The sequence below is a fragment of the Zea mays genome, chromosome 9 (genome assembly GCF_902167145.1).
Source record: "Zea mays cultivar B73 chromosome 9, Zm-B73-REFERENCE-NAM-5.0, whole genome shotgun sequence".
Classification (NCBI taxonomy): domain Eukaryota; kingdom Viridiplantae; phylum Streptophyta; class Magnoliopsida; order Poales; family Poaceae; genus Zea; species Zea mays.
In genome coordinates, this window is record NC_050104.1 from 150,716,254 (window position 1) to 150,742,769 (window position 26,516).

Consider the following 26,516-nt stretch of genomic DNA (forward strand, 5'->3'; position numbering starts at 1 on the left):
CGTTCTCACTTTCTCAGCCTCGTCCATGCTTGCCAGCTGTGCTTCCTGCCGCTCCTCTAGTCTCCACAATCCAGTCCTTCTCCAGTCTGCCCGCTCATTCTGTCGAACACCTCGTCCTCTACATCCTCATCGACGTCTTCCCAATTCAAAACTCCTAAACCCTAGCCCTTCTTCCCGACACCACCATCCATCCAAAATCACTGGGTGATGCGGAAGAGGTAGCCTCCGCCGATGGCCTGCTGCTTCGTCCGCGTCGCTGCGGCGCCCCGCCTCCTCATCTACCGCGCCGCCGCTCCGCGGCAGCTCCCGTCGCCGCTCAACGTATTCAGGAAGGTAAATATTATACTAAATCCGTTATCCTCTTATGGCGTGACGACTTGGGAGCGATGTGTTTTTGTGGGACGTCCATTAGCCCTAGTAGCACCAGGAAGTTCGCGGACCATCTACTGGCACTTGGATTGCATTGCCATGGTTTGTACTTATACTAAGAGCATCTCCAACAAGAAGTCCTATATTTGAGTCCTCAAAATTAAAATAAGACCTGATTTAAAGCGTTTAAGACCACAAAACATTTGCAACTCCAACAATTGAGCCCTATATCATATTATTAGGAAATAAATCATGTTATTTAGGAAATAAAAAATTAGGAATAGTGTACAAATGAGGATAGAGCTCCGGTATATGGGTACTATATTTAAAATAGAGCCCCTGTTGGAGCATGTTTTTTATGGTAGAGTCCTATATTTCTAAATAGAACCCCGTTTAGGACTCCTATTGAAGATGCTCTAAAGGTTATTCGATATGCAAAATCGGAATTGTGTGGTTCGATCACTGAGTTAACAGTTAAGGTGGTTACCACATTCTATGCAGTTTTGGACTGCCACTGAATTTATTTTTTCTTATAGTTGCATACCGTGTTGGATTGGTCAAGCATTTGTTTCCACCCTCGAAATGATTTCTGTTCAAAGATCATCATGATAACTGCAAGGATGGTAGCATCGATTAACTGTTCTTAGTATTCTCTTCAATATCAGGGTTTTTCCGAGCAGTCAGTTCTGCCAGTCACAGATTCGATTGAGTGTTTCCAAGGACCATCAGTGCCGAATACTCCACGGATTCCACTGTATGATGACAGCGTATCCTCAAGCATATTGGATACATTGTCGAATCCGACTGGGGGTGTCCCTCATGCTGATCCTTCAAAGAGCAGAATAATGCTAGTTGATGGAACGTCGATGATGTATAGATCCTACTACAAGATATTAGGTTAGTTTCTTCCTGATTTTCTTCTTCACTGCACCGTTTTGTCGATCTGTGTTGTTTGCCTTCTGCTTTCTGTTTCTTGTATTAGTAAGCATTTAGGAAGGAAATAAAATGATGTCTACATTTAACTATATACTTCCATTGGCAAATGGTATACTGAAACTGAACTATTGAATTGTTGGACATAGGTTTTGCATTATTATAAATCTATAGAATAATTAAGAGTCCATAAAAAATGATGGATTTTTTTTCACATCATGTTTAATTGAATAATTTTATAATATAGATTCATTTATGTCATATCATTTACCCATAAGATGTGCACTGTATTTGTAGGCTTACGGTTTAGCACTTTAGCTGCTGGATTGCCTAGACTAAGCTCAGCATATCTGGTACCTTGAAAATTGTCCTTCTTGCTTTAATTTATGCTATGCTGTTTAAAGCTTGTTTGATTAGCATCTCGTTCTTCTTTAGTTATGTTAGTGTAATCATATCAAAGTTATGTTTAACAAAAGCTTCTTTACCTAAACCTAAAGCAACTACTTGACATTATTTTCTATTTTTCCTTTCTTCCTCATTTTCTTTGCATTTTTTTAATTACTGAAATCTGCAAGTCATCGTTTTTTTCTTTAACTTTTGTAGCACAGCTGCAGCACGGCCAGTTGGAGCATGCTGATGGAAATGGGGATTGGGTTTTAACTATATTCAAAGCTCTATCCCTGGTGAGTAGTATTGTTCCATAGTCAAATGGGGTCCTTGATCCTAAGAAGTTCAAACTCTACCCTTAGGTTTATATTCCCTCCGATCCCAAATACAACTTCATCTAGGCTTTTTCCTGAAATGCACCAAATCTAAGTCCATTATAACTGCAATGCACTTTTTTGCTTCATTCTTCCATATCTATCCCTACCTAAGTGCACACAGCACACTAATCAATGCAATACACCTGCTACCCATCTTTACTCTAGTAATGATTGATGGGCAATAATATAGCCAATGCACTTCTCACCTTAACTCTTGTGCTCAAGTCCAAATAGACTTATATTTGGGTTGGAGGGAGTATGCATTTTTACAGCTTAATTTCCTAATTTGTCACAAACAGAGTAAATGGACTATGAGCATCAATCCTGTCCTCTCTTTCTGTAGCAAAACTCTCATTATGTTTTGGAATTGTGGAATAGATAGAGACTAGTTTACAAAGTCTACTAGCATGGATGTAGATGGCCATTTGACCATTTCCATTGCAGTTTTGGATTTACTGGTAAGACAAAGGATTTGCTATGCATAGCGGACTGTTTCAGGATTAGCCTGTTTTGCATCTTAAAAAGAGTTCATTATCAGTTAAGGTGTTATGGTCGCTAGATCGGTGAGGGATTGGAGAGGGGTATCGATGGCCAGGAACGTCGGCCGGGGGTCTCTGCCCACGGCCGAGCAAGAAGAGGGTTTCTCCCTTCTAATTCTGCCTACTTTATTCCTCATTCATTGATTACATAAATAGGCCGGCTGCCGCCCCTATCTAGCTAGAGATCCTTATCTTCTTAAAACTCCTAAAAACTCTCAACAAACTACTAACTGATAACGTTCCTAGATAATCTCAACTAATCTCCTAAATAATCTCAACTAATCTTTTAATATTATCTCTAACTATCTTTATCTAATCCCCCTTGGAGGGCCATGGTTGCTGTTGCCACAGCCCCTCCGTGGGCCTCCTTAGGCCCTGACATAAGGTTAATATAATTTTTACTCTTATACTTTCTGTTGTGGGTTCACATTTTTTAGTACTCGTCCATTCCAAAATGGAGTTCATTTTTAGTTTTGTTTTGATTGAAACTGATTTAACCTGACCAAGTTGGTAGAATTTTTTTTAACATCTACAATACCAAATAAATGTACTATCAATACATATTTGATGGGAAATTTAGCGAACTAATTTGATGTTGTAGATGTTGGTGCATTTTTCTTTAAACTCGGTCAACTTTAGACATGTTTGACTTAGAACAAAACTAAAATGATCTACATTTTGAAATGAAGGGAGTAGTGAGGTGGCAAACTACATATTAACATGTTACAACTTTATATTTAGCTTTGCGTGTTATTTATCATTGTGATTCTTCTTTTTTTCAGCTTCTTGACATGCTGGAGTTCATTCCATCTCATGCTGCGGTATGCTTAGTTCTTCTACTGGCAAGAATATATGTTGTTTCCTCATAGCCTTCTGCCCTCCATCACTTATGATTTTCTTAACCCATTTGTAGGTTGTGTTTGACCACGATGGTGAGCTGTGCCCAGGATAATTCTTATATTGAGTATACACATTCTTTTTAATGATTTAATATTTGCACAGTGACTCTTATTGACCAATCTTTGCAACACACACCTGTAACATTTTTCCTCAATAAGCATTGAATATTTGCCATAATGTAACAATTGCACTGTTGAACTTATTGAGCTTAATAATTGCACTAGACCAGCGTATTGATCCGCTGCAAACTTTACCTTGCTATTTGGTTTATAGTTACCGTTCAAGAATTTCTTTATTCAATATATTTTCATGAGAGTTGTTTGGTTAAATTTGAGATCAATTTATTTAGGGTATTTATTTTTTTGGGTTGGGTGGAGTGTTTGTTCTAGTTTTCCTTTTTCTCCTTGAATTTCTTCTTGAAGCTGAACATTCCTAGTGGTTGAAATTGTGAAATGGACCTAGTATCTGCACAAATTTAAAGTGATGCATTTCCTCAAGTTCTTAAAGCAACGAAGTCACCAAACTTTTCTTTTCAGGAGTCCCATATGGTCATTATACTGCCATGCCATCTAAAGAATGTCACATGGCAAAAGGTATGGGTGTATGATGTCTCAAAGTTGATGGGAACATGGTAGAAGGTAATCTGTGGCTGTCAATTAGCATCTTGGGGATGCATCAGAGGTCTTGGACTGAGCCTCAATCCACTAATTGTGTTTCATGGCATGGAGCCCTGGCTTGCACATAAGCAATGTTCTATTATACATTTATACTTCATTCCTTGGTCAAGAAAGTGTTGGGTAGAGAGAAGTAGAAATGGTATAGGAGTGTTGGGTAACCAGTTTTAGAATATGCAATATAGGCTTTGTAAAAAAACTTGACCTGCGGGGGTAAGACCGCCCCCACGGTATTATATTAAGAAGACCTTCTCACGCAGGTCGAGAAAACCCCCGAACCCTGCCCCACCCATACATAGCGGCACCGTAGCCCATGTGAGAACGACCACAACCGTGGCCGAGCCTTAGACTTGTGCTTTGGCGTGGGACAAACGAGGTGATTTATTTAACCACAGCCGGGAAATTCGCTCCCACGGGGAGTCGAACCCAGGACCTGAGGAGTGCTACTCAAACCACCTAGCCAACTCGGCTAGAGGCCCTTTAGCACTGCCTACTTTTATTTTCTAAGAATTTTATGTCACTTAGTTTCTTGGTTCTTATTATCTTCCTAGCTATACTTTACTTAAAAATGTGTAGTATATTGGAAGCAACAAACATACGAGTCATCAAGGGCATCTTCGATGCTCCAACTTGGGAGGTCTTAGAGATACTTTGCTTACACATTGGAAAGAGAGCATACCAACACTTATTCATTTAGGTTTTCATTAGCCACTTCTTAGAAGATACCTTTGCTTATGGAGGGTTGGGTACCAATTGATTGTTTTCAGCTGTTGTATCATGTTACTCTCATCTTTTGAATCCTATAAAGAAACATTACCATTTTTTCTCCCCTTTAGGAATGACCTTTCGTCATATGTTGTACCCTGCTTACAAGAGCAACCGCACTCCAACACCTGACACCGTTGTTCAGGGCATGCAATACTTGAAGGCATCCATTAAGGCAATGTCAATAAAAGTAATTGAGGTAAAATATATCAATTGTGAATTTGCTTACAATCTGGGTAGCTATTTACTATTTAGTATGTTTGGGGATCAGGCCATATGCCACAGAGCTGCATCTCCATTAAATGAGACAGTTATTGATATTTGGCATTGTCAAATAATTGATTCAGGTTCCAGGCGTTGAAGCTGATGATGTTATTGGCACCCTGGCCATAAACAGTGTTTCGGCTGGTTACAAGGTAAACACTGGGGCCACTGGTTGCTTTCAGTTATTCTATGCATCCATCAACTGTTGAGGTCTTGAAAAGATCTGACCAGAAAATTTACAACTAACTGGATCACCCATCCCCAAATGTGGCACGATACCCAGTACCCACCCAAAAAACACCACAGGCACACAATACATTCTCATATATTTTGTTTTTTATTTATGTCGAGTGCCTTTTGGTCTTAAAATTGCTCCTTCTGAAGGTACGGATTGTCTCTCCTGATAAAGACTTCTTCCAAATTTTATCACCTTCTTTGCGTCTGCTCAGGATTGCTCCACGTGGATCAGGGTAAGTTAAAATATTCTGTTACATTTCAAGTACTTAACTGAATGTTTGAAGTAGTTAAGTTTTATGATTTGGACATGCAGGATGGTTTCATTTGGAGTTGAAGACTTCGTCAAGCGATATGGACCATTGAAACCCTCGCAGTTTGTGGATGTTGTTGCACTTTCAGGAGACAAAGCTGACAATATACCTGGTAGCCTTTTGTTACTGTTTTGCCCTATGATCCATGCCTCTTCTAACAAGTGATATCCTTTTCCTTCTTTTTTTTACTCTAGTAAAAAAGAATTATGTATAGACGGGCAGGCTGGTACAGTGGTCAGATCAATCTCTCCAGACCCCACTCATGTGGGAGCCTCGGGCACTAGGTCTGCTCTAAAAAGGAGTTATATATGTGAATATACATATGATGGATGTATGTGAATATAACATACTATAGGTTGGTTGGTCTGTTTGTTTTCTTTATATGAATGTATTTTCTGATCACTCTTGGTGTCAGACAAGGAGATTTCGTTTCCCTTTTGCACAAAGCTAACCTAGCACACTAGTGGCTATCGTCATATAGAAACAATGCTTTCTCATGCTGGAATTCTAGCGTCATTTGCTCTTTGCTGTAGCTGTTCTTTACTGATGAACATATTATTTGATGATCTTCTACAAATATCTTTTTTGTGCTTGTTCTACTTGTTTAGCTATTTGTTCTTTTGTTCTGTACTGTGTGATTGAAACTGTAATTTTAGCTGTTGAATAAAAACCTTTGCTAACATATCAAATTAGCTATGAACCATACTAAGTCTATATTTATCTTTTTAGGACAAATGTAATTTGTTCTGTGCCAATCTGTTTATAACGGTTAGGCTGTCTCTAGCAGATCGTGCGTATGGTCGTGCAAAACACTGTTTTACACTGTAGACTATACTGTTTACAGAGTGAAGTTTGAAATAGAATATGAGATAGGAGATAGGATTGGCAAGCTGCTGGAGACAGACTTACCAATGATCATCCATCATCTGTTGCCACAGTGCATCTCCCTGATCTAAATTTATCTTTGCTTGAACCTGTTGACCCAGATATGTTTGTCATGTGATTGAAAACACTTCTATTTTCAGGAGTTGAGGGGATTGGAGATATTAATGCAGTAAAGCTGATATCTAAGTTTGGTATGTTTCTTCAAAAATCTTTGCACTTAAAAGACTAACTTAATCTGAGTCAATTAGTTTAGCATTTGTATTTCTGTAGCGAGTTTTTTTGTTATGTTTTAGCTTGTTGGAAGAACAGGTCTGGCGCAGTGGTGAGAAGCCATCCCACTAAGCCAATGGTCCTGAGTTCTTTGCAAAAATTGCAGGGGTAAAGCTTGCCTCATTTATTCCTTCCTCAGACCCCACTCAAGTGGGAGCTGCCAGCATTGGATCTATCCTTTTTTTAGCTCGTTGGTTCAAACTCATTGATCTAGTACCCATACCTATAAAAACTGGGTAGATTTTAGAATCTGACATACACTCCATGGTGGGAAGGTTTGAATTCACCTGTCTTTTATAAATAACATATTTAGCCTTGCCTGTCAACCTTTTTCTTAGGGAACATCAGCAAAGCATATCTATTACTCTGGTTATCTTGGGAGCTTTCAGAGACACAATAAAGATTTTTTTCTTTTGAAATTTCTAAATAGGTTCCTTGGATAATCTACTGAAATCCGTGGACGAAGTTGAGGATGAACGAATTAAACAGGCAATGTGTACACGATAACTCCTCTCCTTTGTCTCCTTTGTTTGCATGTATCAGCATCCACTTTGCATCTGCACAGAAACTCTAGCAGTGCTGCCATGATTTCACTTCATTTTGTTATATGATGCCTTTGTTGCAATGGATTCGGTAAATGCATGGTCCTGAAAAGTTAAATATACTTACACTTGAAAGTAACCTGGCATCTTTTTGATTGACATTATTGTTCCCATCAAATAGAATATACTTTATTTAATTTAAAACAATACTATTTAACTGATTTAATGTGGATTCTTTACAGGCTTTGATTTCTCACTCGGAACAGGCAATCCTTTGCAAAAACCTGGTATCCTTTATTGATTATTTCTGTGGATAATTCTTGCTTTGTTTCTGATTGTTAAGAGAACACCTCAACAAATTCTTTTCATCAAAACCACATTGTAGGCCACGCTGCGTTCTGATCTTCCTCATTATATGGTTCCTTTCAAGACAGCCGACCTTGTATTTAAGAAGCCACAGGTGACTTGAAATTAAAATTTTAGTACCATACCATTTTAGTTTCTAGGGGTAAAACTGTTCTCTTCTTATGTTCCTCCCCGGCTCCCCGCATACACTTAAATTCTTGTCACATACTGCTTCAGGATGATGGAGAGAAATTCATAAAACTCTTACGAGCATTGGAAGCATATGCAGAAGGTTCCTCAGTAAATCCAATCATCAGAAGAGCAGCCTATCTTTGGAACAAACTTAAATCATGATGACACTGATGTTTTCAGCGTTGAATAAAAAGGAATTTTGTCAAGGCTGAGAGTTTGGGTTCAAAGCTTGGTGTCGTAGTGCTCAATACTGGCGGCATTGACTTCTGTGGACTCGGCGGCCAGCTACACTCACATCGCAACGCAAAATCAAATTGTTGCTGGCAGAAGTGCATAAATTGAAGGTGCCGATGCTTAAGCAAAGCAGCTCAGTGTTTATACCTCGGAACTTAGCTCTGTAGATAAGAAATGCACAACATTGCCCATGTATTCCGCCTTTTTTGAGAGGAAAGCTCGTGGAATCTATTTGATTTTTTTTCTCTGTACTACCAATTACAAAGGGTTGTAGGTGGAGCTGTGGAGGCCAGAGCGGGCAACCGTGTGGCTTAACATTCTACCACGCCTAGCACTCTAGCAGGTTTCATGAAGTCTACTACGGTGGTGAATCAGATCGCACAACTGTTGTGTTGTAGGAGCGAGTATGTGCTCGTTTTGTCGCACAAAGATGTTGTAAGGCTGAGTCCAATCCTTGTCGATCCTGACTGTTGATGCCGGCGGTCGGTACCGAGCAAACTGGCTCCAATGCCGGTCGGTTTGATTGGCTGGTTGGTGGGCTTGCCAATCGATCTGAGGCCTAGTTTGTTTTGTGGTGATTAAAGTTTAGTGAGTCACTTTTAGTTTCTAAAGAAACAAACATGGTAACTAAAGTGGTGTAACTAAACTTAAGTTCTTTAGCCACAAGGGAGTGACTAAAAGGACTAAAGTAGGATTTCTTTCTTAGTGCATCACACATCTACTAATTAATAGGAGAAATGCAGTCTTATTCGCGTCAAACCGTCTCGTACACCAGCACAAACCGTCTCGTATAATAACAGGACTACAGGAGAGCAACTTCCCCTCGAAACGTCATGTACGAACTACGAACTAATGGATGAGACCTAATGATACTTTTGGAGTGCATGACGTCGTCTTGCTCTGGTTTCCAAGCAGAGTTCCTTTTTTTGGTTTTGAGAAATTTTAGAGTGGTGGCAGCCCCGTCATCTAACAACCAAGAGCGCTTTATTCTAATTTTTAGGAATGAAGCCATTCTATATTTATAATTTTGGTAAATAGACTGAAGCCGCTCTATTTTTTATTTAGTTAAAGACTATAATTCTTTATTTGGTTGGAGAGATTTATGAATGTGGAGCGAAAGAGAGGAGGACGCTCACTTCCGAGAGAGCACTTGGTCCGGCGGCATCCGACTATTTTCCTCCACTCAGCAACCAAACCCATCATAATGGTGCTATCATACCCGCTAGTCTCGCAGTGAGATCGAAAAGATCGTGCCTGAGCTCTGACTATCTACACGTGTTCCTAGATTCTCTATTTTTTTATTGTTTGCAACTTCTAAATCGATTGCCGATTTGCTTCTCCTATTGAGGACGCCTTGCCAAGGAGTACACTTTGTTTCTCCCGTTGAAGATAAAAACCAAGGTTTGAACACTCACCGTATTTTTACATAAAACATGAAGGGGAAAGAACGACTGTGGAACCGTAGAACCATGCGGGAAAGGTAAGAGACGACTGTGGAACTGTGAAAATTGGTGATTTATATAGTATAGATTAGGGTACGTATATGACGCCTTTTTATGTTCATGAGTATGTTATTAGGCCATTTCATATATCTATAGGATATGGACAATGTTCTCACTTGCCCCATACATGCTACCCAATGAGGAACCACGATAATGTATGGCATGTGGTAAAATAATGTTGTGTTGGATGAATTTGTTATGTTGGGTAAAAAATAATATGTTATGCTAGCATATTTATTATTAATGAGGTTTGGGGGCTTTTCATATTTTGTATTTGATTCTTATTGTTACAATTAAATTGAGCATATCTACAAAAATATTGGCAGCGCATATCTACAAAAATATTGGCGACTACAGTACAAATTTATATCACGGTGGGTAGCGGGTATAAGAGCATCTCCAAGAGATCATGTAAACCAACTCTAAAAATGTTTTTAGGAAAGAGAATATATTTTAAGTCCTCCAACCATTCTCTCTTCTTGTCTTCGTATTCTTCGCATCCCGCATCCGCTGCTTGTTGCCCCGCAAATTTGCGTGTCGCGAAGCCTTCCCCAATTGCCCATATCACGCGCAACTAACCGACTCCGGTGCAATGCCAGCCGCCAGGTACACGTATCCATCTGATGGCAAGGACACAAGTACGGATGCAAGTATAGCAACCAGCCCAATTAGCACATGGCGTGGCCCACATTAAAATATTAGGGCTTATTTATTAGGAGTCTGTTGTGGGTTTAACTTTTTTTAGGAATCTTATTTTTAACAACAGCGCTAATAAGACGCTTTGGGGAAGAAAATTTAAGTGTCCTTTTGGAGCTGCTCTAAGTAATGGACTATATTTTCCTCTAGTAGGCAAGGGTGTGTTCTTGGGTTCCCAACCGAGTATCTTGGGTTGGCTACAACAAGAAGCTATAAAACATCCTCTCCTCTATGGCTCTACTTCTGTTCAAATAGCTGGATAACCTTCTATCTTACTTCAATTCAATGGACAATATTATTTAGATCGTCACTCATCCCTCATATACCCAACCTCCCTCTCCCTTTCACACCGTCGCCCCTTCTCCGTCACTCACACCGTCGCCGTCGTTAACCCCTTTCCTCCTCTCTCTTCGACATGATAGTGTTAGCACAGATTATGAAGATGTTCGCTGCAACAGCTGTAACAACTACGATTGCTATTTCTACAATAACTATGTGAGATGGAGTTGTTGTAGCCGCTACAAAAAGAAGCAATAACTATGTGAGATGGAGTTGTTGCAGCCGCTACAAAAAGAAGCACTTTCAAGCAGATTCTATATGCTCGTACAGAAAACGTGTCGTAGAAAGTGAAGGGTACCTCGACCGGTATCAAAATCAAGGTATTCGACTAGAGCTGCCGGAGACATCGAAGCAAAGGGGGCTTCTTGTAGCTTCGCGAAGGCATCTCCGCCGTCTCGGATAGTTCTAAACAACGACAATCTCGGCAAGGTCGAAGACCCCGACTTCATAGAGCGAAGGGTACCGCGTGCAAGCGAAGGCCGCGCCCCACTGTCATTTAGGCCCATTTGTAAGCCCTACACAGGGCAGGATCTATAGTATGTTTATTCATTTTAATCAAACTATACTTAACATCGTTGTAATGACCTCGTAATGGAGAATATTTTAGAGTTGTAGTAAGTAACCATGGCATAACAGTACTTAGAAGGGCATACCCACCTACTGGTTACCTATACATATCTCTGCACTGTATATTGATGTCACACGCTTAACAAGACGCTATAGTTCTATCTTACTGTTCTATTGATGTTGTACATGAATTTAAATGGAGAGATAAGAGTCATAGGAAAGTTTTCAAGAGGAAAACGATCCATAGTAATTTTAAAGATTTGGAACTAGTTTGGAAACTATAATTTTCAAAGGGATTTTCATTTTTTAAGGAAAAATAAAATCTTTTTTCTTGAAAAAATAGAAATCTCTTTATAAAATGAAGTTTCGAAACTAGCCCTTGATAGGATTAAATCCTGTGTTTCAAAGACTCGGCACATGGATTTTTTTTATGTAGGGAATGAACCCTTCAAAAACCTTTCATATTTTCTTATTTTCTTCGGTTCAATAGGCCGTTACTCTCCAGAGGATAAGGCCAACCCAAGAAATCGACCAATCATCTTTAGACACGCGTTGCCATCCTGCCCGTCCGACTCGAACTGCCTCATCGCCACCGTCAGATTCAGCTAACCGAGCAATAAATACATTGGATTCCTCTGCTAAGTTTCGTGCACCCGCTAACCCTAGGTTTGCTCGCGTACCCTCCCCGGTCTATATGTTGCCTCGGTCTAGAAATCGACGCGTTCTTCTCGCTTCTCGTCTACATCTAAGCATGCCTACACCTGCGGTTTCCAGATAGGGTGTTTGGTACGATCGAGCAACGGTGAATCTCGCTCTGTTATTTGTTTGTTCGAAACGCGTGGTTTTGTTTTTGAGATGATGTGCAGGTTCCGATCTGATTGGTTTGATTGATGAGTGGCGAATCGGATTGAAGCGAGACGAGGCTGCATGGTTTCCGTGCTCCGAGGCTTCTGATCTGCGTGTTTGCTCCGAGACTATTGGTGCCTGACCCGGCAAATTGCAATCTGCCGACCTTCAGAGCCGGGTCGTTCTGGCGAGATCTAGACGTCGAAGGGCTATTAAAGCGTGGCTGGATCTCTTTCTGCACCGCGCCTCTCGATGATGTCTCTGTGTTGATAATTATTGGATGAAATTTCGATAATTATTAGATCTGAGAGATGTTGGTCGGAGCGATCCGCGCCTAAATGGCAAGGTAAGTTAAACACATGTAACTACAGAGTTGCGTGTGTGAAGTCAAAAGAGGGGGAAAGATACTGAGAAGGGAGGAAAAAATATGAAAGAAGTGAGGTGTGACATCTTGAAGGCCTTTGCCATTGTGGGTGCGCTCGCATGGCAGGCCACCATAATAAAGATGCTGGTTTTGTGTGCTGGGTGGGAGATCGCACGGGGAGTTTTCATCCCTGGGTTCTGCCACCCTTTTGTGTCCCTGTGCCCTGCTTACGATTCATCACGGCGTGTTTCAAATGAATGGAGCTACAGCGCAACACAAAGGTACAACTGGATCTAAATTTTCAATTCAATTGCAATTTAGAACGCATATATTTATTTAAATCCATGTATGCACAGCTGCCTGAAGTTACTGAAATCATCATCAATCGTTAAAACCGTACACGCCTACACTGCTCCTTCCATGCTTTTTCATTCACCCAACGTTGCTCTCCCAAAGGCCATAAACCACTGACACATGAGGGAGGTGTTCTCTATAGAGTATCGACGACGATAACGCTGAACTGCATAAATTTGGTTATATCATCTGAAATATAGAAATCGGGTGCAAATGAAATTAGTTACTATTTGTTCATTCAAACTATGATGTCTGAAAATTCAGGCAATTACAGATTCTCACACGAGATTATGAGGTTGTGATCCAAATCGACAATTATCTGTTGATTTGTTCAATGTCTTATGGCTGATCCTGTTGGAGTTTATTGGGTTTGGTCCATTTACTCAACAACTTTTAAAGGCCCCCTCTGTTTCTGACCTTACCTTGTGCGTTGAGTTCATAATTGAATCCATGAAATCGTGGATACCGTAACCGAACTAAATCCATGGATACCGTGACTGAGTTAGTTTCAGTTTTCTATCTTTTGTGTCTGGTTATTATGAGTAATTTTTCTGTGTAAAGACGATTCTCTCCTCGAAAGATATGAGAAATAACCAACCTGCTATGTGGTATGGTTTTAGGCAAAAGGAGCATTCGGTGTTGTGTGATTTTAGGCTCCTGTCAACACTAGTGTGACGACGAAAACAGTCTTTGAAATCTTACTCTGCTGAAGAACCTGAAGGGTTATTGCTTGTCGAGTTGTGATTTGATGATCTGTAGTGTTACGTCAATGGACTTGAACAATATCGTGAACTCATATTTGATTGTTTGGAGCAATCTCTGTTGTGAGTAATAATGATTTTATCGCTTTTGGTTTTGTTAGATACATTTAAGATAGATTTTACTCTTATTTGCTATGCGTGGTTTATCCATTGTTTATATAGTGGTTGTCTTAGAAATTACTTTAATCCTTAAAAAGGTGTGCAATCTTCCAACACATCATGTGGACTCAAAATTACTCTCTAGTTGATTTGTCTAAATATACTGCAGCTGTTCTTGTTGGTTTGTCAGCTATCATCATTCTTCCATTATTAATTATTATCAATTAAGGTTTCACAAGGTATTATGAAAGATTGTTCTTTCTTAGTTTGTACTCTATCCATTCTAAATTATAAGTCATTCTAATATTGTTTGAGCCACAAGTTTGATTAAAGCTATAGAGAAAATTATGAAGATTCATATCAAATGTAAAATCTAAATTAATAAGAATCTAGTGACATTTAGTATCATAAATGTTATTATTTTAATGTACAACTTAGGTTAGACTTAATATTTCTTTGACTCCTCAAGAAAGTTGGACTGACTTACCATTTAGGATGGAGTATGATTTATTATTGTCTTATAAAAGCCTGGATCGGTATACTCTGAATATCTGAGTACCTACATGATGAGTATTTGTAAGATGTGTGAAGGTCGACTGCTAGGTATACATTGTCAGTATGAAATGGCTATCGTCTTCAGCTTTCTTTCCTGGTCAGTGGACAGTGAAATATTTATACGATGTGTTAATGTGGACTGCTCTGTATAAATCGTTGGTACAAAATGGCTATGGTCTTCAGCTTCATTTCCTGGTCACTGGACAGTGAACTGCTCAAGCACACTTAGTAGATACTAGGCACAATCAGAGCTTATCGAACTTGTGCGATATAGTTCGTTTCAGTACTCCATGGTTATGATGTTATTGATCACTATTGAGCTGAAGCACTACAATCTGTGACAAAAAAATTTGATACAGCAGCAACCACCGCTGAAGCTTGGCAGAAGGGATGAAATTAGGAATACGAAACCCATTAGGCCTGTTTGGTTGTTCGGTCGATTATGTGTTTATGTTGATTTTGAATGGATTTTACCAGGTCAATTCTTATAGAAGCAAGCTCAGAAGCTGAAAAAAGCTGAGGCCCAATATGCCATAGATGGGAGATCTGTTTTCTTTTTGTTCCCGGGCAAATATGCTTTGCTCTAGGTTCAGCTTCTTGTCTTCTATATTCCAAATTTTTTTGTATAATAATTCTCTTTGGGTTTAACCATTTACTCTGAAGCTTCTGTTTATATATATGCGAGTCTATTCTTGAGCAGTTTTTTTTTCATTAGTTCTCTTTTTGCAAAGCATCTGTGTAAGTCAATTTATTGCTAAACTGAACAGTTCTCATTAGAAGTTCTTAATTCTCCCTCCATTTAAAATTAAAAGTTGTTTTAACTTTACAGAATTTGCTAGTAGAGTCAGTATAATCGTTCAGGTAACTACGTACACATGAACAGGACTTATACTGGTGGTCACCGGCTCTGACGACTTATTTGGACCTATTCTCTGTGATTTCGTCTTAGGCCTTGTTCGTTTGTGTCGGATTGGTGGGTCGGAACGATTCCTAACCGGATTGCTTCTTTAATTTATATAAACTTTGATTAGCTGGAACGATTCCGGGTGCAATCCGATAGAAACGAACAAGGCCTTAGTGTTCCATATTCTTTCCGGATTGTTAATTCTGAGGAGGTTGAAGCCGTTGTATGCACATCGGAGTTATTAAAACTCCACCCGGTTTGGGCGCCTCCCCGCACCTCACGGGATCTCGACCACTCGCGTGCCGACGCGTGGTCTGTTCATGGATCCAAGAATTTTATCCAATTCGACTGAGTCGTTCGCGTCTCGTCCGCTCCTCCCTCATTGATCCACTGCCAAGTCCATCCTTCCTGTTCGACTCCGACCCATCGCCCCTCCAACTTCGATCCCGGGTGCGCCCCCCGCCTTGCCTCCACCGCCTCTGTCTCGGCGGCACGATTACGCCACTCTCCCTCCTCTCCTGCCCTCCCTCCCCAGTCTCTCTCTCCCCCCGTCTGCTGAGTAATCAAATCCATCATCCACGCCCTAGCGAAACTGGAACCCCACCCAACAGGTACCCTGCCGTTCGTCAGGCGGTTCACGCCCAAGGTGGTGGAGGCTGCCACGCGCGGCTTTACCGCGGTGCTCGACGCCACCAGCACGGCCCACAGGGCGCTTCGCCGGCGGCCTTGTCACCACCGTCGTCAGGCTCCGCCGCGACGACGACCACCGCCAGGGAGAGGGAGGAGGGCCCACGGACGCCTTCTACCTGGAGCTGCAGCTGCTGGCCCGCCTCAACCACCGCCACGTCGTCAGGCTGCGCGGCTTCGCGCTAGCCCACCACGCAAGGCCCGTGCCCTTCCGCCCTCCGACCCTTTCTTCCTTCCCTCCCCACCGTTCTCTGTCTCTGCTTCTGCGGATTGGTGAGATTCACCTTTGGATATGGCTGGGCTGGGGTGGAACGTTTCAGGTTCCTCGTCTTCGATCACATGGAGAACAGGAGCCTCAACGAATGCCTCCACGGTTGGTGAATCAAAGACCACTGCAGTGCACACTCGCCTACCACTATCATATCACTCTCTGTGGATAATAACTGCAATCTTGCCTTCATATATTATTATCGAACCTATGTGGGTGTGCAACTTGCATCCGTTTCTGGTTTAATATGACAATTTATTTTTCTTAATGCCTTATTTGTAATTTGATGTATAATAACAAGATCATTCTATTGTTTATTCTGTCTTCTTGCATATATTCAATTTTTTCTCCTAGAAAAAGGCTTTGGGAGGTAAAAAATGTTTTATGCAGTAGCTTGTAGTTCCTCTGATGTTTTTATAAAGAACCATTTATTAAAGTGTGTATGGTAGTTGTGTAGAAGGATTATATGTAGTACAAAGGACTCAGTCTTAGCTTCTTAGTACAACCTTAGTCATATCATAGGAGAAACTCTGGATGTATATAATACATACTAACAAACTTTATTTGTTCTCTTCTGAAATCTGAGAAATTCTTAATGCATAGAGCTTTCCATTTGTTTCAGTTGTTTAATTTCACACGTTCTTCTAAATCACTTTCTCCCTATGTTGTTCTGACATTTTTGTTTCGCCAAATGTTTATTTGACAGATTTGGAGCTTTACGATGAAATCATCCTTTTGCAAGCATGCAATTGTCACACAGACGGACCCCAAAGAATATTGAATATGTCATAATCAGTGGGGGCCAGAATAAAATAGAAGATTTTGATGTTGAGTCTACAGAGACGGGATTGAGGAGTTGAGGACAGGACACATGAGGTCTGTAACTAAGTATCTCTCTTATCACTATTATGTATTTAGGCATTCAGATGTTTGGTTCAACTGGTGAATCAAATTGTATTGTTGTTGATTGTTGTTGAATCAAGTTATACTGTTGGAACAAATTACAGAGGCTGCTGAATCTAAGGTATAATAGAATATACAACTGTAAATATGTTAAGTGCAGCCCCACTTTCCCCCAATTAATGATGGTTTATTTTTTACTACATTCAATAATGACTTTATCCCCTACATATACAAGCGTGTGTGATTTTGGACAAGACAGTTCCAATTTCCAAGTAGACTTCTGATAATAGTCTTATATGAGAACATGTCTACATCGACCAAGTCAATCTGTAATAAATATTTTTGTTAAAAACAATAGTATCTATATTTCATGAATTTTATTTTCATATTTCTATTAGAGTACATGTTCCTTGTATCATACCATCATGTTGCATGAGAAATCTTAAGATTTTTCAGATCCACTTTTATCTCAGATTTCTGGTGACTGCATTCTTTGATTGCAAAAAAATATCTACAGTTTTGGTTCAAGAAGAACAAAACAAAGTACCAAATCTGCATGCTCCAAGAGTGTTAGATAGCAGCAAAGTCTCTAACAAAAATGAACAGCGGACAATGATCCGACTGATGGCTCAACGGGACGCGACGAAAAAGGCTGCACGCACCGTGCCAGGGATGGAGATTGTCACGCTGTTCGTACCGTCGCACAGTGTTTTCGCCCATAGACAACCTACGCCCAAGCGTTCGAGACTTCGGGGTGGATCCCGAGCTTCCGCTTGCTACGGAGCAGAGAGCCACGACAGGGGTGGATCCCGAGCTTCCGCTTGCTGCGGAGCAGAGAGCCACGGCAGAGCGAGCTCAACAAGGTATCAACACTAATTGGTATACCAGTAATTTGTTCGTGTTTGCATAACATCGTCCCTACTAAGATTTGCTAATGACTTTCCTGAACACTTTTTATTCAACTGTAAGAAACAAAGGCATATGAGCTACCTGCATCCTGTATGAGTACCATGTGTCATTAGATGAAGCAGTATTCCTTTAACTTTTAGCTAAAGTATATGTGTTCTGTTTACCATGTTTTGTTCTCTCAAACCTGGATGTTAGCATTCAGACTATTCCAGACAGAAAGTTATTTCATGCATTACCGAATAAAACCATGAATTCTGTAGTATTTAGTGGGTATATAATGTATTATTAAATTGCTTTTGAAGACTATATATTTTGTTTTCTGCTTTATTGAAGGAATCGATTGAAGAAAGAACAGCCACCATTTGCATCATCAAGTATCATTTAAGTTGTCATTATTGGGCACTCTTATTTAACCATGTCATAAGATCACCTTACAACATTAAAAATATTGAGAAAAAGTAAAGCTTCCTAAAAGTTGATTGCAAACTAATATTTATGTTGGCTTTTCACAAGAATTAGTTTCAACTTGTGGATTGTCATGCTTTCTTCTCTGAAAATATATTTTATAAAAAAAACTCAGCCGGGGAGGGAAAGACCGCCCTCCCGGTATTAAATTAAGAAGAGACCGAAACATGGTCCCGACCGAGAAAATCCCCGAACCCTGGCCCCCCATCACTAGCGGGCCGTCACCGTCCACTCTGCAACGGCCCAGCCGGAGGGTGGCGCGCAGGACGTAACCCGGGAGCGGGCGGGGCACAGCGAGGGGATTTTTTTAACCAAGCCAGAAAATTCGCCCCCGAGGGGGATCGAACCCAGGACCTGGAGGTGCTACTCAGAAGCCTTAACCATTACGCTAGAGGCCCTTTCGCTATATTTTAGAAAATACAGTTTGTATTCAGTGCTGATGGGATTGATATTATCATGGAATATATTTCAGAACCACTTTGGGGCCAATAGTGTCGTAACAAGGTTCGTGCTCGACTCGAGAACCAAGCTGTTAATGAGGCCACCTTCCGGTGTCTAGATTGCTTTGTTGTCCTATTCCTGTTACTATTTTCTAGACTTACAGATAAGCCGTGTCGATGCATTTTGATCAGCTTCTTTTGTTCCTATGCAGAGGGCCCCTATCATGCCTTTTGATGGAAGCTATCCTCCATATTGTGCTGCTAATATAACATCTAGATATTTTTTACTGTAAGAACCCTCAGTGTAGTCTCCAAGCGGTAAGCACCACTGCAGTCTGCAGTTAAAATGCGTGTTTCCTCTACATTGGTTCTGCATTTATTTAAGTTTGGCAATGTTGTGCTCAACAAATTTGGTTAACATATCAGCAACAATACCGTTTGGAAGACAATTTCTGCTAATGCCAACGGTTTGATCCTCCACTTGTGTGCAACTTTCTCACATTAGATGCATTTAAAATTTCTCTATGCACTGATAGACTACTTATGATAATCCAATGTTGATTCCAACAAACATTAGTGTCACTTCCTTTGGCTTAGAACCTAATTTTATAGATGTGTTTAAGAAGTATGCATTCGCGGCTTCCCACCACTCCCTAATGTTGGTGCGTGCTGTTTTGACCACCAATTCGTTCTGAAAATTTTAGGTTTCAAATGCCAATACATTTTATGGAGATGTACATGTTAGAAATATTTTTCTAAAAACTTGGTTAGAATTAGAGATGTATGACTTAGAACCAAGATTAAATGACCTATAATTTGGAGCAGCGAGTTCAGTTTAAAGGCATTCATAAGCCAATGTACCACCGTAATGCAGAACACTGGAGATGGCTACCTGAACTTATGATGAGAATCAAGAATGTTTGAGTGCAGTGGAGCATGATTCTCTATTTTGTGCTGTGACAACTGTCAATTATGGTGAAGCAAAGTTTTCTTTAGTAACTCGTCTTTTGGTCGATATATTGTATTGCTACCATAAACTTGTTAAAATATTTTACATGTTGTTAAGAAATGGATTGTGTTCATCAACCTTTTTGGTACTCTTAGCCTGTTCAGTTCAAAAACCAATACACAAATTTCCTATATTCTCTAGCATTTGTTTACTTTGTTAGGGAATGGTTGCCTCTCCCAAACATTATTCGTTCTATATCAAGCTTTAGAGTTCAAGTTCACAAACAGTCATGACGTATGCATTGGACTGTCCCATTGATCTAAAATTCATACTACTCTCTGTTTCTGCTTATTATATAAACTGTCTAATTTACTATACATTAGCTTCTATCTTCGGTCACTATAGGGCGCCCGACGGGCCCCTCATGTTCTAGTTCACTAAATGGATCGGAAACTTTGCTGTCTGAAGGTATATATATGATTATTAATAACACAATTTTTACTTGTCTTGTTGCTTTCTGAATACCGCTGATAGCAGCCATTTGTTACTGATACTATTCATCAAGGCGCGTAGAAAATTGCTTGTGCAATTTGATTTCGTATTTGACAGCACAATTCTATCTTATATAAGAATTAAATTATTTAAAAAATGGTTTTAGATTTTGATCAGCGAAGTGTAGATACGCTATTAGTCATGTATGTCTCTTAACTGTGGATCTTGTCTCAACACGGTGAGGTTCTCTCTGGACTGTTCGTTACAGTCCTGGACGGAAGGTGGTTCGATTCCACCAAGATCCTGTAGTCCTTATTTAAATAAATACACAAGATAATATACCATCAGAGGTTTGAGGAATTCAGACACATGATGTGCTTGGAAGAATTCTTAGACGTGGGTTCTTGGATGTTGAAGTAGATTAAAGAAGAAAACTTGGAGAGCTAGAAGCATGTTGCTCGTCCAACAAGACAAACAAGATAAGTGCATCATTTAAAGACAACAATCAAGAAGACGATTGAGGTCTCTTCAAGTGAAGATGAATCAAGCTTCAAAGTTGAGGACGAGTTAGACTTGTTCATGACGAAATTCAAGAAGCACTTGAAGAAGGAAGATCTTCAATTATCAAGAAGCCATTTTCTAGACCTGTTGTATCAGAATAGTTTGTGTGCATCTATTTTGGATGTGAACAATGTTTTTTTTCTATTGCAAAAAGGTCCTAAGTATTGTTTTCTATTTAAGAAAAAGAATAAGCTTAAAAGTAGGGGTAGAAATAGTCTAAATATTTTCTGACCGTATGATTCATATTCATTTACAAGAGTTCAACTGTTTCAGTATGTTTGTATCCTGAGTCCAGATATTCAATATTCGATACTGAAGACATAGTTAACAATATTTGTATTTAAAAAATAAATAGTATATTTTTCTATCTTAATTAAAATATAGAGTATCTTCTACTTTTCTTTAAAAAGTTATTACTCTAAAAAAATAAGAGCCCAAGAATAAAAACATTTCTACTGTTTATTTTGTTCAAGGTACTAAGGCATATTTGAATCCAAAACTTGGTCTTTTTATTGGCTGAGTGTGAACCTTTTACACCTGTATAATCTATACACTTGGGCAAACTAGTTAGTCCAAAGATTTGTGTTGGGCAATTCAACCACCAAAATTATATAGGAATTAGGTGTAAGCCTAATTCCCTTTCAATATATTATATGTTACTCTTTTTATCCGTGAAATAAATATATCTTAATAGTTACCTAAGTAAAAAGATAGACTTTAATTGAATTTGTTAAAATACCATCAAAGTTTATTATATCATCATATTTTTTAACAATATACTTAATTTATATTATCAATGTTTTTATATAGCCTTAGTTAATTTACGATAGTTTAATTTATATGGATTCTACAAATTGATTTATTTGAAGTCGGAGTGAGTAGCTACTAATTAGCTACCGCCAAAGTGCTAATAATAAAATTGCCTGGACAATATAGGAAGTTTGTGTACATGTGTCTTCAGTTTCTCTTTTTATCGTTCGGTCTATGAGCAAAAGTTCTTCTAATTCTATGAATCCTTCTATAATTCTTTTCTTTTGAATATCAGTTAAGAAAGTTTCGGATTGTCTGGTATTTCACCAATACTTAATCCAAAGTTCTAAAATTAGAAGAACTAGACTAAAGACCCTAGTACGATTTTCTAAATACAAGAGACAGATAATAGACTTTGGATCATAAATACTGTTAACAGACAATAAGTATAGAGTGTTTTTACTTAACATCTTAAAGACTCTTTAAAAACGTCTCAATTAACATGCCCTAACATTAGCGTGAATTAATCAACATTAAAATCGGCAATCAGTTGCGCTAGGTAATTTATTTGCTGCAATTATTATTGTTATTATTATAGGTGGGAAAACGAACTGCGGCCTCATGGGCATTTATGTTTATATATACTTTTTCCTACTACTAGGTTGCCAGAGGGGCTCGTGTTGTCATGCATGGAGCGGTGGTTTTGGACTCTGGTGTGCTTTGTGTGAGGTGTCAGCTGAGGGATTTACGGGGCCTCACCAGTTCACCTCCACCAAAAAAAGATCCCTAGTAGTAGTAGGATATAGTGGAGAAATTCTTCGACAGAACTGAAGAACTGAACGAGGAGAGACACCAAAGGAGGAGAGGCATCTCTCAGGCATGGAGCTCAATCCGGTAAAGATCTGGCACACCCTCTCTTCTCTCTTCCCTGCTGCGTTTTCTTATCATGTTCGCGCAATCGAAAATTCGTTTCCCCATCGCTGTTCTTGTAGAAGCTGTTCCTGTTCGTGCATGCAAATATGCAATTCCTGATACAGAGTTTTACGGTTCTATCAGTCTCTGTATATACATATGGTCATCAGGAATTGGGGGCATCGATACTAGAATTGAGAACAAGATTGAATCCATATTCCTCGCCTTTCATGTTCTATGTTAGATGTTGGAGGGTCGAAGAAATCTATTAATTCTAAGAGCAGCTAGAGTTTCACTTCGTGGGTGAATTATCAGTGTTATCCGCTTATGTTGCAATAGAACTGTCACTGCATCTGCATGGGATGCGTCTATAGCTTACAGTTCTAGTAGCTCTTGCATCTTCGATCGTTGATCACTGCCTGTAATATGCCCTGCCAATCTATCCACTGAGCGATTCTTCTGTTCTTTTTTTACAGACCGAAGACTCTGTGATCTCCGAGTTCGTGATCGTTCAGAGATGAAACATATAGTCCACTCTTTCTGTCATGTGAGTGAACAATTTAGCCCCCAAAAATTTACTCTCTGAAACATGGGTGACCTTCCCGAGCCAGAAGCTGCCATGGCCGTGCCGGAGCCGTCGTCCAGCCTAGCACTCCGAGTCTTCTACCTGCGGGTGAGCAGGTGCGAGGTCGACGAGTCCATGCTGGATACTCTCGCCCTCACCCACACCCCGCTCACCCCTGACACCATCCTGGACGTGAGCGGCGCCGAGCACCAGCCAGGCATGGGCAAGGGCAACGGCAGCGTGTCCTTCTGCCTCCGCCGAGACCGCGTCGACAAGAGATCGGGGGAAGCCACCTTCGTCTGCACGGCGACCGTCAGGGTGTCGGGCAGCGTGCGGTTCGAGGTCCAGAGCAAGGACGAGAGGATCGTCGTCGGGATCCTGGAGGCGTGCGACGTGGACAGCAAGGGCACCAAGAGCTGGGCGATGAAGTGCCAGGCGGCGACGCAGCGCGGCTCGGGGTTCCTCAGGTGCGGCGGGGAGAAGAGGGACACGAAGCCGCCGGTGGTGGAGGTGTACGTTGCAGGCGTGTTCCGGGGCACGCCCGTCGTGTTCACCAAGGCCACGCAGCTGCGGTTCAGGCGGCGGCGGCAGGTGAGGGCGTTCATGGACCCGATCCCGGAGTGCCGCGAGCAGGTGGAAGAAACGCATCACCCAGAGGTACAATCTGATCAGTTGTAAATTGTGCGCTCAGTTCTTTTCCTCCGCCGTGGAATTCAGACAAGTTTCTCGGTGTTCACTCTGAAGTCTGAACAACTGAAACGACTGAACTGCTGCTGCGTGTCGCGTGCAGGAATCGGGATACCGGTGCTACAAGCCCGATCCGAACTGGGACGACGACGACGTCGACGACGACAGCCTCTACATGAGATCCGACGGGACCGACGACGGCGAGGAGTACAGCGAGCTGTCATGGTTCACCGCCGGCGTGAGGGTCGGCGTCGGCATCAGCCTGGGCATCTGCCTCGGCGTCGGCATCGGCGCGGGCCTCGTGGTCCGTTCGTATCAGTCCACCTCGAGGACCCTGAAGCGGCGCCTCATCTCAAACCTGCTCTGAAACGACCACACTGTGAGCGCTTATCCGGTGGTTCGAAAACTTTCCTACTGATGATGATGAAAAATATATGTATGTAGATGCTGCAACGTTGTGCGCTGTGCCGAATGCATTTGATTTATAGATCGAGGAAAACAATCTCTTCTCCCTGTAAACTGTTGATACGGAGGTGTTGAGCACTAAAAATGCCACCAGAAAGTCCGCGGTCCGGATGATCCGCGTTGCCAATACGAACGGTTCATGCGTGCACAAAATTAGTTAGGTTTTATGTATTTGTTACTGCAGGATTAATTGTGAAACTGACTTTTAATAGGTCCAGACTTCATCCTTTTATATAGACTAGAGATGCCTTAGTTTTACCTTCTTCTACCTTAAATCTTCACATCTTTTCGACTCTACGTTGATTAGAGGCGTCTTGGGTGGCCAGCCGGCACAAGACACACTAGAATCTCTCCTCCCGACGGATTCCCTCCCGGAAGGTGAGATCTAGGTCTGTTGCGAAAAATACGACCCTCTGCGCCATCGTAGACCGTCCGAACCCCAGGCGTGGACCGTTCGGACGTACGCAGAGAAGGAGCCACTCATGTGCCTATGTCGCGAACCTTGTGCCGCGGACCATCCGCGCCTCCGCAGAGAGCATCGCCAGTGGTTTATCTCTGGTGTCCGGCGCCCGAATTAACATCAACACACTTTTTAGCGACTCCGTCAAGGACCAGGTGTCTAGATCTACTAAAATTAGGCCCTCAAATGGTAGGTTCTATAGATCACACCAATATCTCCTCAGATAATATTCTTATGTCGGCTGTCAGAAGCTTGTAGGCCGATGAGCAACAACTATATGAAGAATTGATGAGTCAAATGAGGGAGGACGCACGTTGGCTGAGGATGAGATGACAGAGAAATTCTTATCATACTTCACAATGGATCACCACCAGAAGATTATCAAGCATGGAAAGATCGAGATTGCATCCCTCCTACCTTCGCTTCCAATCTCAAATGTAAATAAATCTAACGACATCCAATCTATTAAGCAATAGCAAGATGAAATGAAACAACAGATTGGGGGTTCAAAGAATAATTAGAAAATTAACACACACATTTGAAAAATATGTTGCTCCTAGTTTTTGTCATACGAAACGAGCAATAAGATATCTATGTCTAATACATTAATAATAAATGGGGACTCACAGTCCCAAACATTGTATGGTATGCCGATGAATAGGGATGGCAACGAGTCGGATTCAGATCGGATATTGCAAATATCCGCCCGCAACCATATTCACGGTCACAGATAATATCCACCCACGACTATACCTGTGAATAGAAATTCATATACATGCCTGTGCCCATCGGGTTTTGGATATCCATCGGATATGACAATGAACCATTTTCAACAATTCAATAACATAATTAATCAAATTTCTTCCCAATTCACCATATACATAGCTAAAAATTTAATAAAATTAAATAAATATACATGTCATTCAATAAGCAACATTCTCAACATGACAAAAAATGTGTCTTGGATTACAAATAAATTTTAAAATTTAGAATAGAAGTTCCACATGTCTGCATGATTGGCTAGTTATCAACAAGTACATGTCTACATGACAAATAAATAGTTTAAGTATATGTCTAAATGTCAAAAAAATACATTCTCAATATGACAACAAATACATGTCTGTATGTCTCCTCTGCTTTTGGCCTTCAGCCTTCCGAAGTTTTGTTCTGTAGTTCTGATGATCTGATCCTACTATAGTGTTGAACACTTGAGCTAGAGATAGGAGAGCTAGAGAGGGGAGCACGGAGCAGGCACATTGCCACAAGATATCTATCAACAACAAACTGGCTGGGCTGTCTGAAAGGGAAATTGCCTTAACCATTTCCTATACTAATTTTGGTGTTTGACAACCATCACAAATTTTATGGACTAACTAGTTTACCTAGTTGATTATTTCTCAGGTGCATAAGTCCATCTATATCAATTCTAAGTCGACTGTCCAAAATACCGCAGATTATTCTGGACAGGAGAAGCTTTTTGGAAAATGCACCTATACGCGGACCGTCCGGGCCCTTCCGGCGGACCGTCCATGACACCAAGGTGTGCTTCGGACAGGAACACTGCAAAACACGCATTTACACTGCGGACTGTCCGAAATAGAAGCGAGCACCGTCCGGGACAAAACTCGGACCGTCCGGCCTCAGATGCTGATTGTCCGCTCGTTGAAAAACTAGAAAAATCTGAAGGTGACGAGTTCGGTAAAATGTATTTTTAGCGTCCTCGCGCACCGTCCGGGGTGCACGGCCGAACCGTCCGCGACTACTTTATCTGACATCTAATGACACATTTAAT

The 26,516-nt window shown here is 40.8% G+C and overlaps 2 protein-coding genes and 1 pseudogene across 5 annotated transcripts; all 3 read left to right on the plus strand.

The window, feature by feature from the left end:
* The first annotated feature begins 2 nt into the window (after positions 1 to 2).
* LOC100285516 (DNA polymerase I) lies at positions 3 to 8,675 on the plus strand. 2 transcript variants are annotated; one of them, NM_001370369.1, is made up of 15 exons: positions 64 to 333; positions 1,035 to 1,266; positions 1,906 to 1,985; positions 3,388 to 3,426; positions 3,519 to 3,537; positions 4,042 to 4,098; positions 5,016 to 5,143; positions 5,292 to 5,360; positions 5,593 to 5,678; positions 5,759 to 5,868; positions 6,782 to 6,832; positions 7,342 to 7,400; positions 7,696 to 7,740; positions 7,839 to 7,913; positions 8,036 to 8,571. In NM_001370369.1, the coding sequence occupies exons 1-15, from the start codon at positions 232 to 234 to the stop codon at positions 8,150 to 8,152; spliced, it is 1,269 nt and encodes a 422-aa protein (NP_001357298.1). In that variant the 5' UTR covers positions 64 to 231; the 3' UTR covers positions 8,153 to 8,571. The 2 variants fall into 2 exon arrangements, with proteins under 2 accessions (XP_008658723.1, NP_001357298.1); XM_008660501.4 differs by lacking the exon at positions 4,042 to 4,098 and having other exon boundaries at positions 3 to 333; positions 8,036 to 8,675.
* Positions 8,676 to 12,038: 3,363 nt separating this feature from the next.
* LOC103640391 (protein kinase pseudogene) lies at positions 12,039 to 20,542 on the plus strand (annotated as a pseudogene). 2 transcript variants are annotated; one of them, NR_157289.1, is made up of 5 exons: positions 12,039 to 16,097; positions 16,219 to 16,271; positions 16,873 to 17,042; positions 17,587 to 17,932; positions 19,096 to 19,358. The product of NR_157289.1 is annotated as a protein kinase pseudogene, transcript variant 2 (transcript). The 2 variants fall into 2 exon arrangements; NR_157288.1 differs by lacking the exon at positions 16,219 to 16,271 and having other exon boundaries at positions 12,082 to 14,894; positions 19,096 to 20,542.
* Positions 20,543 to 22,324: 1,782 nt separating this feature from the next.
* LOC100273778 (Erythronate-4-phosphate dehydrogenase family protein) lies at positions 22,325 to 24,392 on the plus strand. Its single transcript, NM_001148181.1, is given in 3 exon segments — positions 22,325 to 22,529; positions 23,024 to 23,769; positions 23,903 to 24,392. Coding segments are annotated over 2 exon segments (897 nt in total). The 5' UTR covers positions 22,325 to 22,529; positions 23,024 to 23,136; the 3' UTR covers positions 24,167 to 24,392.
* Positions 24,393 to 26,516: the final 2,124 nt, after the last annotated feature.